Raw genomic sequence first — 12,728 nt, forward strand, 5'->3', positions numbered from 1 at the left:
TTAACTCATATGTAATTGGTTCTTATCCATATGAACAGCAATTTATTCAGGAGTATATATCATTCATTGATTAGTATACTTTTGGTATATATCATTAAGTGGTTACAATATGAGACTGCTGAATGTCGTTTGCTTGTATAAATGCATATTCGAAGCAGAGTTCAACAATTAAAGTAATTTAAAAAGAAAGACTTTGTGTCCTGTCCGTTGATATATGATTATTAGTCAAAATATGAGGTATGTTCAGAAAGTATCCACTCATTTCATACTAGGGCATTCGATAAGTAATGGCAACAGTGCTGTAAATCAGTGCTCCTAGCGATGACAATTGAAATCTTGTACTACATCATAGAGCAGCGATTGTTTCATAAAAATTGCAATATTGAAAGTCTCGAAGTGGCCATATTTTGTAAATAACAGTAGCTGTTTCCGATTTGTAGTAAACAACATAGCTCTAAAGGTGCTTCATAAAAGTCCAAGTTTGCAAGAGAAAAACATGCAACTCAGTGCTTTAGAGCATTACAAGAAGCATGTGGGAGAGAAGTCCTACCATACTGAACTATTGCAAGTTGGGTGGAAGCGAGGTATTCGCTTTCAATCAAAAGTTGACATCTGAAAAGCTTTAGATTGATCAGTGAGAGAGATACCCAGAAATGCTGCTGCAGATGGAGTCTGCCATCTTCCAAGAATTTGGCAACGTATTGTTAAAGTATGTAATGTCAAAAGTAACCTAAATAAATTTAGTGTGAAACAGTAACTATGTTGCCATTACTTTTCGAATGCCCTAGTATTTTAAAAAGTAGTTACCTAGAACAATGGCATCTTAGTTCCCTTCAAAGACAATCAGGAGTCAATGTTGAGTGCTCAGCTTTGGAAACCACCCAGTCAATACATCAACTTGTCATTGCACTACCTACTGTCTTAGGATTCGTTTCTAGTCCCCTTCAATATGATGGAAGTTCAGTTTTATTGTAATATAATGAAAATATCCTTTCGATGATTTTTTCCTTATCAAAATAAATGTTTGCGAGAATTCTGTCATTGGGGAGGACCAATTTCATGAATATTATATAAAATTTTTCAAATTATGATTTTGCTATTGGAAGTAAATGGTAGACATTAAGTTTGGTGAATGCAAAAATGTTTTTATTTTCAAGTCTATTTATTATGTCAATCATGACACAGCTCCCATCTTAAATTATTTCATCTGTTTAAGTACATTCAAATATTATATCATTTTTGTTACATATATTATGTATGCAAGACACATATGAGTTAATTTACGAAAAGAAGAATGATTACTAGTTACGTATACCATAATCCGTATCATGTTTGCTTGTGAAAGACATTCATTGAGGGTCAACTTAGCAATTGAGACAGCAAAGCAAAACAAACACATTGTGTGCGGGTTGTTTCCACATTCTCTGCCTGCAATGTTGCAGGTAGATGCTTGTTACCATAGCTATCGGTCTTCATCTTACCTTATTCCACCGTTCGATGACATATCAATGAATAAGCATTCTCCTTTTTGCCGTTTGGTTGGAAGGCGAATGCTGAGGAACTTGCTAACAACCTGAAACTGAAAGAGTTTGAAGTACTTCTGCTGCATGGAGACATGGATCAAACTGAGAGGAACAAAGTCATTACGCAGTTCAAGAAGAAAGAAGTGAGCATCCTAGTAGCAACTGATGTTGCAGGCAAGTAAAATATGAGATCTTAGAAAGTATGCTCACAGGCAAACATTCTGATGGGGGTAGATAAAAGAGTTAAATTTTTTTCTTTCACCATGTTAATACTGTAAAAAGAAATGCTTATACAAGTTTTGGCCACTCGACTGCAATTATGAGGGGTGTAAAAAATTAAGCTTGCAAAGGGCCGTTAACAGAAAGAAAACACAATTTCATTAGAAAAAGAAATTGGAACAGACACAGAAATTATTGAACTATTTTTCAACATATTTCCCATGGAATTGAGACATTTGTCATATCGTGGGATCGACAGAGAGGTCCAGACAGCTGTCAAATGCTAGTACCGATCCCAGGCAGCTGACTTCTATGACAGGAAGATACAAAAATTGATCCCATGGTATGAAAATGTTTCAATTTCAGTGGTATGTTGACAAATACCACAACAATTGCTGTATCTGTTTCAATAAATCTTTCCATGCAATTGTGCGTTTTTCTGTAAACAGCCCCAGGGAAAATCACTTTCAGGATGGCCTCGTAGTTGCAGTCGAGTGGCCAGATTTGTGTAAGCACTTCTTTGGACATTATTAACATGGTGGAAGAAAAAAATTACCTTTTTTTTATGTCTCCATCAGAATGTTTGCTTGTCAGATCATTATGCTGAATGGAAATTTTCTGCATATATGCAAATTTTACAAAGGAAAGTTTGGTTGTCAAGATTTCGCAGGTTATAATATAATTGAAGAGCTCCTCTGAATAAGGAGGTAACCGCCATATTCAAAACTTCAGGGATATGAGAAACTGTCTTAAAACGTAAATACAGAATATTTGTCCAGAAGTTCACAATACCTGCTAAGACAAGGTTGTAGTTCTTTTATATAATGCTTATAAAATATCATTAAAAGCCATACAATATTAGAAACATCGTCTTTTGATTGCACTTCAGTGGAATAAGGGAGAATATCCAAGGATATCCCTTATTCCAATAATGTATATGTAGTGACTAACAATAATTTCTTTAGCAAGTTTTTTTATTTACGATTTCTTAATAGTTCACTATAAACCATACACAAAAAACATTTGAAAGTTTGGTGAATCTCGTATTATCTGCTGTTACATATACTACACATTTACCCATTGTAAATAAACATATTCTGTCCAAAGTACATGTTGTAAAACTCATAAAACTCAATAACACAAAGTTCGCCAACACTTTACCTTATTCAAGTGTTTTATTTGAACATGAGAAACACTTACACATGAGCTGTCCATCATAGCTTGCTGAACTGACGCCGTAGTCCCTTATTTGTGGGAATGAAAGAAAAGTGATCAACTTCCTATCGGTGCTTTGGAAAGTTGAAGTGGGGAACATATAGAGAAGCAAACAAACCTCCTTATTTCACCAAAACATTGTTCCTGCAAAAAGTGTGACTTACCTCATTTCAGGGATCTCTTCAATTATACATTTACATAAAGTTAAATATACACTTCTGTTAATCTTATGTTTACATTCCTGCAATATACGTTTTCATGCTGTTTTTCTGTCTTGTCAATTTTCCTATAAACCAAATGTACCTATTTTTCCGACGAGGTTTCTTTCCGAAAATTGCATGTGAAAAATCGGTGATCATCTTATAATCATGACATAACAGTAATGAACACCACTGGCTACTACTACACTTCTACACTGCCATGCTCCCTCCCTCCACCTACGAAAGTCATTGACCTTCAGCATGTGTGTCTGTCTCTTTGTTATACACTACATGTGGAGTCCAATAGCACCTGGTGCAAAGTAGCAGTAGCATCTAGTGAGAGTTATTTGAATATAAATATTATTTGTTATGGATTGTGTTGTGAAGACATGTGGGTCAAGTATTATCAGCAAGTTTTATTTTACACCAGTGTGTGTATTGTCTGCATGATCTAATTTCTTTAAAAAGTTTTTCCACCTTTAGAAAAAAGGTTTTTTCATTATTATTATTATTATTATTATTATTATTATTATTATTATTATTATTATTATTAATATTAATATATTTGCAATCTTCCAGTGATATCTCTATCCAGTGCTTTTGCTTCAGTAAAGTCTCATTTTATAAACCTATGGATCAACAATTGGCTCTCTTCTGACAAAGGAAAAATTTTAGTCTGTACAAAAGAAACCAAATGACCTGGAAATGTACAAAAACTTGCCCAGACATGTTCAAACATTTTTAACAGGAGCCAGAACAGGTCACATTGTCACTCAATTGTACCTACACCGATTTCACATTTCTGATAATCCTACTTGTCTGTGGTGTAATAATCATGATGAAGATCTGGAACACATTCTTCTATACTGTCCATCCATAAACCACAAAGGAAGTAAATTAAAATCATCAGTACCAGTTGCAGAAGACACAGCCTGCAGTATATATTGACTACACCCCAACTCTGGCTACTAGCAACAGGCATCTATAATGAACACCGATCAAAATACCCCTCATTTCTCGTGAAAAACAACTGAATAGACTACAGTGGACTGTAGTGGACTTTATGTTGTCAGCAAACAGCTGGATACATTAAGAAGATTGATTATTATTATTATTATTATTATTATTATTATTATTATTATTATTATTATGTATCAATATGTGTTTTTAATTTCTTAGAAGATGTTTCTATATTCATCTGCAAGACTTCCTATATTCTTCCATTAAACATGTTGTTTGTATTTTCTTATTGACCTGCACGATATAATTTCTTTAGGAGAGCTTTCTATATCCATCCATAAGACATGTTCTTTGTGTTTTTCCTCACCCCCCCCCCCCTTCTTCAGTTTTGCCATTCACGACATATGGTATATGTTAATTTCTTTTCTAATATCATATTTTCTGGAATAACCTGTGCCCTCAATTAAGACGTGCACCCCATTTTTGAAAGGTAAAAAAAAAAATGCACTGCATGCATGTCAGTTGTTTTCCTTAATTGGCTGCTTACACAATATTCTTCAACATTAATAACACACATCAGTAAATAGTAAATTAACTACCTTTATTTTATATATTATTTTATCTTTCATCGTACCTTATTTTGTAGGATACTACGTGGTTTCCATTGTTGTTTGACTATTCCTTCTTTTTCCTCCAGTCTCTGATGCAACATTCACTTACATAAAATTTGCGGGCTTTAGTACTATTTCCATGCTCCTCCGCATCTTTGATAATTTTAAGTTTTTTGCTGCAAGTAAATAATCGCAATCTCATACCTTTAGTGATACTTATTTTCAGGTAAGACACACAAACTTTACACTTGAACTTGATTCTGACATATGTACTGCTAATCCAAACACCATTTAACAATTGAAATGCCTCCATGGGAAGATACTGGCATGTGCTCCACTGTAGGAGTTGCGCAGGAGGAAAATCGGGCAATGTTGCCAACTTTTATTTCGAATAAGCTGCGCAGTAGTATTTTTTACTTGTATATTTCGAAAAAAAAATGCTCAGGGTATTCGAGAAAATACGGTATCATTATTTGTCGATATAATGTCACACAATGTTCTCTGTAGTTCCAAATTTATCTCTTTATTTTAGAGTTCACACTTTTACCTTTCAAACAGTATTGGCGTGCCCATCAATTTATAAAACTGTGTTTTTCTCTCTTTCTCTCTCCCTTCATAGTCTTACATAAAGCTAATTTTTCTTCAAATAATAGACCTATATATTTTGATATTTCTTCATTATTAGATGCATGCATATTTTTAAATACTTTGGCCATACAAGTCAAGATTCTAATAATAATTTGATATTAGCTATGGATAGGGAGCAGTAATAAAACAACATTATGTAGGACTTCACATTTTCCCAGTGTTGGATATGGAATATCTCTTCTCGGGTTCTCAGCCAGGTGAGTTGGATTGTAGCTTCCAAGCTTTCAATGACTAGTTCTGCCATCTTCTTCAGGGATTGAAGAGGTAATCATCGAAAGCTTGGAAGCAACAATCCAACTCACCTGGCTGAGAATTCGAGAGGAGTTATTTCAAAACAATACTAGTCATATCTTGAGACAAGAAGAAATAATATGCTTTTAATAATTTAATGCTTTTATAGTACATTGTTGTAAATTATTATGAATTTATGAATTTGTAATATTCTATTTCTAGCTCGTGGACTGGACATTCCTCACATCAGAACGGTAGTAAACTTTGATGTTGCGAGAGACATTGACACCCACACCCACAGGATCGGCAGAACTGGCATGTATAATGAAGCTATTAGTTTAAGGAAACAGTGCAATTTATTTTGTACACCTTAGTATTATAACATGAATTTCCTCCTCTTTCGTCTCTTTTTTCCTATTAATTCACTACATTACACTTTCTTTATCCATTTTTTCTGTGCTCCCAAATTATCCTTTATTTCTGTTTAATTTCATGTAATAGTGTTAGACATTAAAGATGAATACTTTAGTTGCTGATGTCCTAAATTAGTATTTATCACGAAAGAAAACCATACACCACTTTATTTCTCAGTCTATTGGCCGGTTTCACCAAGCTTCTTTAAATCAGCACAAACGACTTGTCAACAAATGGATCGTTTAATTTTAACGGAATCTTTAAAAGTTGACTATTTCACCAAGCCTCGTATCTTTAAAATTAACAGGCGTTTACTAACGAGGGGATTTTGTACTTGTATCTTGCATGTTTTGTTTTTCATACGACCATGGCTTCGAAATCGCGAATTTCATTGGTTACATGTGATCATGGCTGACTTTGTTTGGCATGAAGAAACAATCATAGGCAAACGGGTAAGAGGCAGTAATTTTAAGAACATCTTCCTAAATACAGTATTTTGTCATACAGCAATTAAAAAAAAAAAAAAAGACAGCTGCTTCCAAATGTAAATAATAGGAATGTAGAGCAGTTAAATTGTAGCTTCTAAAGGAAATCTGAGAAAATTTAGCGGACTACAAGGTCGACAGCTTAAAAATTGATGCCACAATTAATTATATACAAAGCATTCTAAGCAGTTATATTAGGCCTAAATTTAGGATGGGAAATCGCCTCTTCCATAAATTGCATACTACTTTTCCACTGTATTTCATGCAGATTTATTAGTACCCTGTAACAATTTTGCCATGCTTGTGTGACAGGATTCAGGAGAGATGTCATTAAATTGGATTTTAAGGGGTATCCATTGTCTCCTAAAAGAAAATCTCTTTGCACCCTTTTCATTTAAAAGGCATCCTCCTTTGGAATGTTGTGCTATCCGTGTAGACCGTAACATTATCTTAAACCGAGAAGAATCTGTTGGAGAGGCGTTAAGTGGGTGATTCCTATCTGTCGTATTCTAACCTATTACAATTTCAATAAACTAGCGCTGAGGTAGTTCTGAGGTAAAAGTGAAAATCGTTGAACTTATAAGGGATTTTTTTGTAGTAATCAGTTGATCGTATATGCAAGGCATAACAAAAAATTAAACTAATCAAACATAACCTGTCACAGATTCGTATGTGCAAGGTGTATAAGCAGAGTACGAAGGAAACTATCTCAGCGCTAGTTTAACCACAATTTTTCTATGCGGAGCGTTACATAGGCCTATGAAATTGTTTGAATATTGAAGGAAAAATAGGATCTTCTATTGCAGAATCTTTTGGCTATATTACTGCCAGGATATACGATTGGAACATGTACACAATCTATGTTGTCTATGACAACATAAAATTTAGCTATAAGCTTATTAGGCCTATAGAAATAATGACTATTGTAATGTTGGTAGTACGTCTGATAATTTATTCACATATCTAGACAATACAGCTTTTGATACCCCGTTCATATCATCAATTACTATTTCAAAACTTCCCGCAACATTATTTTAAAACGAGAAGAATCTGTTGAAGAGGCGTTAAGTGGGTGATTTCTATCTGTCGTATTCTAACCTATACAGTATACCGGTATTCAGTTTCTTCTAGAATCATTCTTACTACTTATTTCCTTAATGTGTAGCTTTCGTGGAATTCTTTATCACTTAAATCTTCAAAATGATTATTCCGAGTGTTATTACAACATATAAGTTCGTCGTTATGTTGAAGTTCTAAATAAAGAACTTCATCATCGAATAATTACGTCCGCCATGTTGTTGACTTCTTAACGCATCGTTACTGTTTTAACGCGACGAATAGGTCCTAATAAATTAACGATGAATTTAAAGATGCGTTAGCAATAATGATACTTGGTGAAACACAAAAACTGACTAACGTGTCATTAAATTATTTAACGAGACGTTATAATGATAACGAAGGTTGGTGAAACCGGCCATATGTGTTTTAGAAGCTTCTTATTTAAGGAAAAATGAGAAAGTGGCTTAAAGTTGAATGCTTAACATTTAAGGATTGTACTTATTATAAAATTATATATTTATTTTTCAGGTCGTGCTGGAGAAAAAGGTACTGCTTATACACTAGTTACTGATAAGGACAAAGAATTTGCAGGACATCTAGTACGGAACTTAGAAGGTGCAAATCAAGAAGTACCCCAGAATCTCTTGGATCTGGCCATGCAGAGTGCGTGGTTTCGCAAATCTCGTTTTAAGAGTGGAAAGGGGAAGAAAGTTAATGTGGGAGGCCGTGGTCTGGGCTACAGAGAGAGGCCTGGACTGGGGTCGTCAGACAATCAGTCTAACTCAGGCATGGTTCCTAGCAATATTGCAGAGCTCATACCAAAGCCAGTTCGCACTGGTCCTGGCACAGATAGACTTTCTGCAATGAAGGCAGCTTTTAGAAGTCAGTACATGAGTCAGGTAAGATAATAATTACAGTAATACCTGTTCTAACGTTGATATTGTAAAGAATAATATGTTAAGTCCCAGCCAAATTATCATGAGAATAATGTAATTCATTCCCGATTTTAAGGAAACCTGGTTTAAGAAAAATCCTTATTTTAAGGAATACTTTTCATGTGGATTTTGTGATAATGAAGCCCGAAATATCTACTAGACTTTCAATAATCAATAGTACCAGCATATTCGATACTACATCTCAATTGATAGTAATGCAGCATCATGTGGCGGCATTACTCTTTGTTTTTCATGGTCATGTTTTGCATTGCTTTCGCAGATTGGCTGTCTTGCTTGCTTTGTTCACTTGAATTGTGTGGATCATGTTTCCAAGGTTTTTGTTAGTTTATTGTGTTTAAACATCGTTACCTGCTGTCTCTTCTCACTTTATAGATCTCCTGGATATGGAACAACAAGTTTTGATGGAGAAATCATTGCAATAAGTGAAAGTCTCAGGAATGTTCTATGCCACATCAATAAATTTAAGAATGCAGTTATATTGTCAGACTCCAAAGCAGCTTTTCTATCAATAGTCTCTAAACACACACCTTCATCTCAAACAGCAGAAATACAGTAACTAAAATGCTCTCTCAATTAATATCACTCAATAAAAGACTTGTATTCCAATGGATACCATCACATTGTGGAGTCCTGGGAAACAAGAATGCGGATGCTTTAGCAAAGATGGGCAGCACTGCTACTTACAGACCTGTTACTAAAACTGTGTATTACTCTGTGAAAAGATTTATTAACTACTTAGACTTCAACAAACAAATTTGATAACCCAATCTCAAGGGAAAAAATGGAACTCTCTGCATCATAATCCACAGTTAATTCCAGATTTACCACTCAAATCCTCTTTAGCTGCATTTAGATTGGCAACAGGCCATGATTGTTTGGCCAAAAACCTGCATAGAATTGGAATATATCAGTCCCCTAACTGCCCATTGTGCAACTCAAACCAAGAAATGGATTCGGAACACCTCAAAATCTGTGCTTCAGTAGCTGACCATGATAATATCTTTGAAAAATATTGGAGTGCAAGAGGTCAAATGACTTTGTCAAACGCATGGCATTAGAAAACAACAACAACAACAACATCGTTATAATGGCGACTAAATGGGAGAAATTAACTATCGGACAAAAAGTGAAAATAATAAGGGATGTCGAGGTTAATCCACAAAACTATCGCATATGGTAAAAAGCATGGTTTGCCAACTACTTCATTATGGATAATAATGAAGAAGAAAGAAGAAACTCTCAATGCAGAGTTTGTGTGGTTCAGTTTCAACCAAAGAGAAAAGCAAAATATTTGCTAACTCTTAAAATGGTGAGGCATGAATGTGTTTCCGTTTGATTGAACCCAAATCACACTGAAACTCAGCATTGAAAATTTCTTCTCTCTTCTTCATTATTCCCCATAAAGAAGTAGTTGGAAAACCATACATTTTTGCCATATTATTCGAAGATTATTTAAAGATTAACCTCTACATCCCTTATTATTTTCACTTTCCGTTTGATAGTTAATTTCTTTCAATTAGTCACCATTATAATGATGCAAAAACTAACAAAAAAACTTGGAAACAGGATCCACACAATTCGCGAGAACAAAGCAAGCAAAGCAACTCCATAAAGAACAATGTTGCTGCTTGGTGTCACATTATTATTGATTGAGATGCACTATCGAATATGCTGGTATTATTGATTATTGAAAGTCGATTCGATAATTCGGGTTTCATTATCACAAAATCAACTCTTCAACTCTCCAAATTGTATCCAGTATCATGAAGACATTTCTACAATGAATAAGGATCATCTTTCGAGTTGTTTAGCTCTCAAGATGTCACCTAAAAAAATGTTGACTGGTCTTTATTTAGAAGCAAGAAAGCAAATGAGTTATTCCATGTCAAACCGGACAAATATAAAGGAAATTTAACCTTGAAGTTTTTTATTTATGTCAAACTTTTTTATTCGATTGAAAGAACAAAAATAAAGTATACGTATAGTTTTATTTTCATAAAACTTGATTCTTTCGAAAAGTATTTAAATCCAAAATTTATATATATATATATATATATATATATATATATATATATATATATATATATATATAAACGATAATATCTCCGTTACTAATTAACGCAATTTATTCAAATTCGGCGCATATTAAAGCTCATAACATATACTTTTAGCACATCTGGCCTTCGATTACATAAAAATTTAAGTTGTATTTTTTTCTCGAAAATATACTTTTAAAATTCCTTTTTTTTAAAGTTCGGAAACTTTTTTCGAAATATAAAAGATATCACTGCATTCCTTAGTTTCTCAACTATATGCGTACAAAATTTCAGAATGGGATATACGTAAATGAATTTGCAATAAATTAACTTACCCAGCCAGGCGCACGCTGTTGAGTAGGAGCGTCACTGCAAGACCGCTTTGCTATGTATGGATACGTGTGTACACACAGTGTCAGTATCAGGGGCGTGCGGTGTATTTTTTGTGTGGGTAAGCTCTGAAGTTTACTTATTCACATTTTTTATTCACATTTTTTATAATTACACATTAATCATGACTTATAAAACTGTCAGGGTGATTCACGAGGATTTACCGTCCCTTATGGAGCTTATTTTTAGCTTTAGAAAACTAGCCAGTTAAAGAAATGGCACTTCTGAATAGTTCATTCTCTATTTATAATATTGTTTACCCGTAAAACTAAAGAAAAAAGGTATTTTACTAATAACTTCAAATTAATGTAACTCTGAAAATATTTCGATGAGGACAAATGTTCATATGACATTTTTTGCTCAGAATGTCTTCGGAAATAAGCTCCGTAAGAGACTGTAAATCACTCTGTGTGTGTATAGACTATTTTAGCTACAGTACTACAAAATGTTAATAAATAATATTACAGCATTCTTTCATTAGGCTTACTTGCATGTAATATGGCGATGAACAGCAACGACAATAGCTGTAGAACAGTAGCTGTAGAAATGTATTACTTAAAAGTAAAGTCCATTCTTCTTTCTTGTTTTGTGAACTTTTTGATTACATCTTCATAAAATGTGGCAGATCGTATCACTGTATGAAGAAGTCCCTTTTCAATGGATAGAAGTGCTAACCCATTAAGACGTTCTTGGCTTTGTGTTGATCGCTGGTATGATTTTATTCTTCTAAGTGCAGAGAATGTTCGCTCTACGGAAGCTGTAGTGCTAGGGATAGTGACAATAAGTAATCCAAGTTTATAGACTTCTGGTAATGCTGTGTCAAGTTGTTTTTTCTTGAATGTATTAACCAGCTGGTACGGATGTTGTCCAGAAAATTCATCATAAGAGTAGAGCACAATGAGTTCATTTTTCAGCCTGATAAAATCAAATGTGTCGGAGTGATTTTCTTTCAAAATGTTAAATATTGTAGCAGGAAAGTTCACCCTATATTCTTCGTACTTCTGAGGATCTAACAAAGCCACAAAGTTTAAGTTATGCATAGAACTAAATCTTCCATCAATCTGAAAAACTATTGTATCGATTATCTCAATGTAAAGGGCCTTTCTTGCAACTTCAGGGTCTTGTTCTGTGCGGCGACGTTTACTTGCAATTTCATCATCTTCGTGGTGGTAAACTACAGTTTCTGTCCTTATAGAATCCCAACATTTTCTGAGATTTTGGATATGTCTCTTTGTTTCTGTAACTTTTTCACAGCAATACTGGATATCTAAAGATTTGGACTGAAGTATATTGAAAAGTATGTCAGTGTAGCTGAATATCTTACTGAAAATAACTAATAACAGTGATGTCTCAAAACTGGTCAGAAATGTAAGGAAGCCTTGTGCAGTAACAACTGTTACACTGTCCCAGGTAGAACTGTCGTCTAATATGTCTTGAAAAAATCCAATAAATTCATCCCTATGTTCCTTTACAGTCTGAACAAGACGCGATGTGAAATTCCATCTAGTTGGAGCATGTCTAGGCATTTTCTTTGAGGTGTATTCCTTAAGTCGTTGTGTTCTTTTGGACGATTTACTGAAGAAAGAACCCAAACCAGTTAAAGTCTGTAAAAATATTCTGCACTCTTTCAAACATGTAAGCGACTGCGACAAGATTAAATTTAATTTATGACTGAAACAGTGCACAAATATTGCCTTAGGATATTTTTCAAGAACTTTAGCTCTCAGACCATTTGTGTGACCAGACATGACAGCAGCTCCATCGAACGTTTGAGCAACGAG

General features: G+C 34.2%; 1 protein-coding gene across 5 annotated transcripts in view; it reads left to right on the forward strand.

Annotated features, from left to right (window-relative positions):
* The window catches only part of LOC138711784 (ATP-dependent RNA helicase DDX42), a 73,152-nt gene that overhangs the window by 37,355 nt on the left and 23,069 nt on the right, over positions 1-12,728 (forward strand). For all 5 annotated transcript variants that reach the window (XM_069842987.1, XM_069842991.1, XM_069842988.1 and 2 more), the window contains exons 6-8: positions 1,547-1,697; positions 5,830-5,922; positions 8,094-8,464. In XM_069842987.1, the coding sequence (XP_069699088.1) occupies positions 1,547-1,697; positions 5,830-5,922; positions 8,094-8,464 (615 nt within the window). The remainder of the gene's footprint in view (positions 1-1,546; positions 1,698-5,829; positions 5,923-8,093; positions 8,465-12,728) is intronic.

Source organism: Periplaneta americana, chromosome 13, assembly GCF_040183065.1.
Source record: "Periplaneta americana isolate PAMFEO1 chromosome 13, P.americana_PAMFEO1_priV1, whole genome shotgun sequence".
In the NCBI taxonomy this organism is placed as follows: Eukaryota; Metazoa; Arthropoda; class Insecta; order Blattodea; family Blattidae; genus Periplaneta; species Periplaneta americana.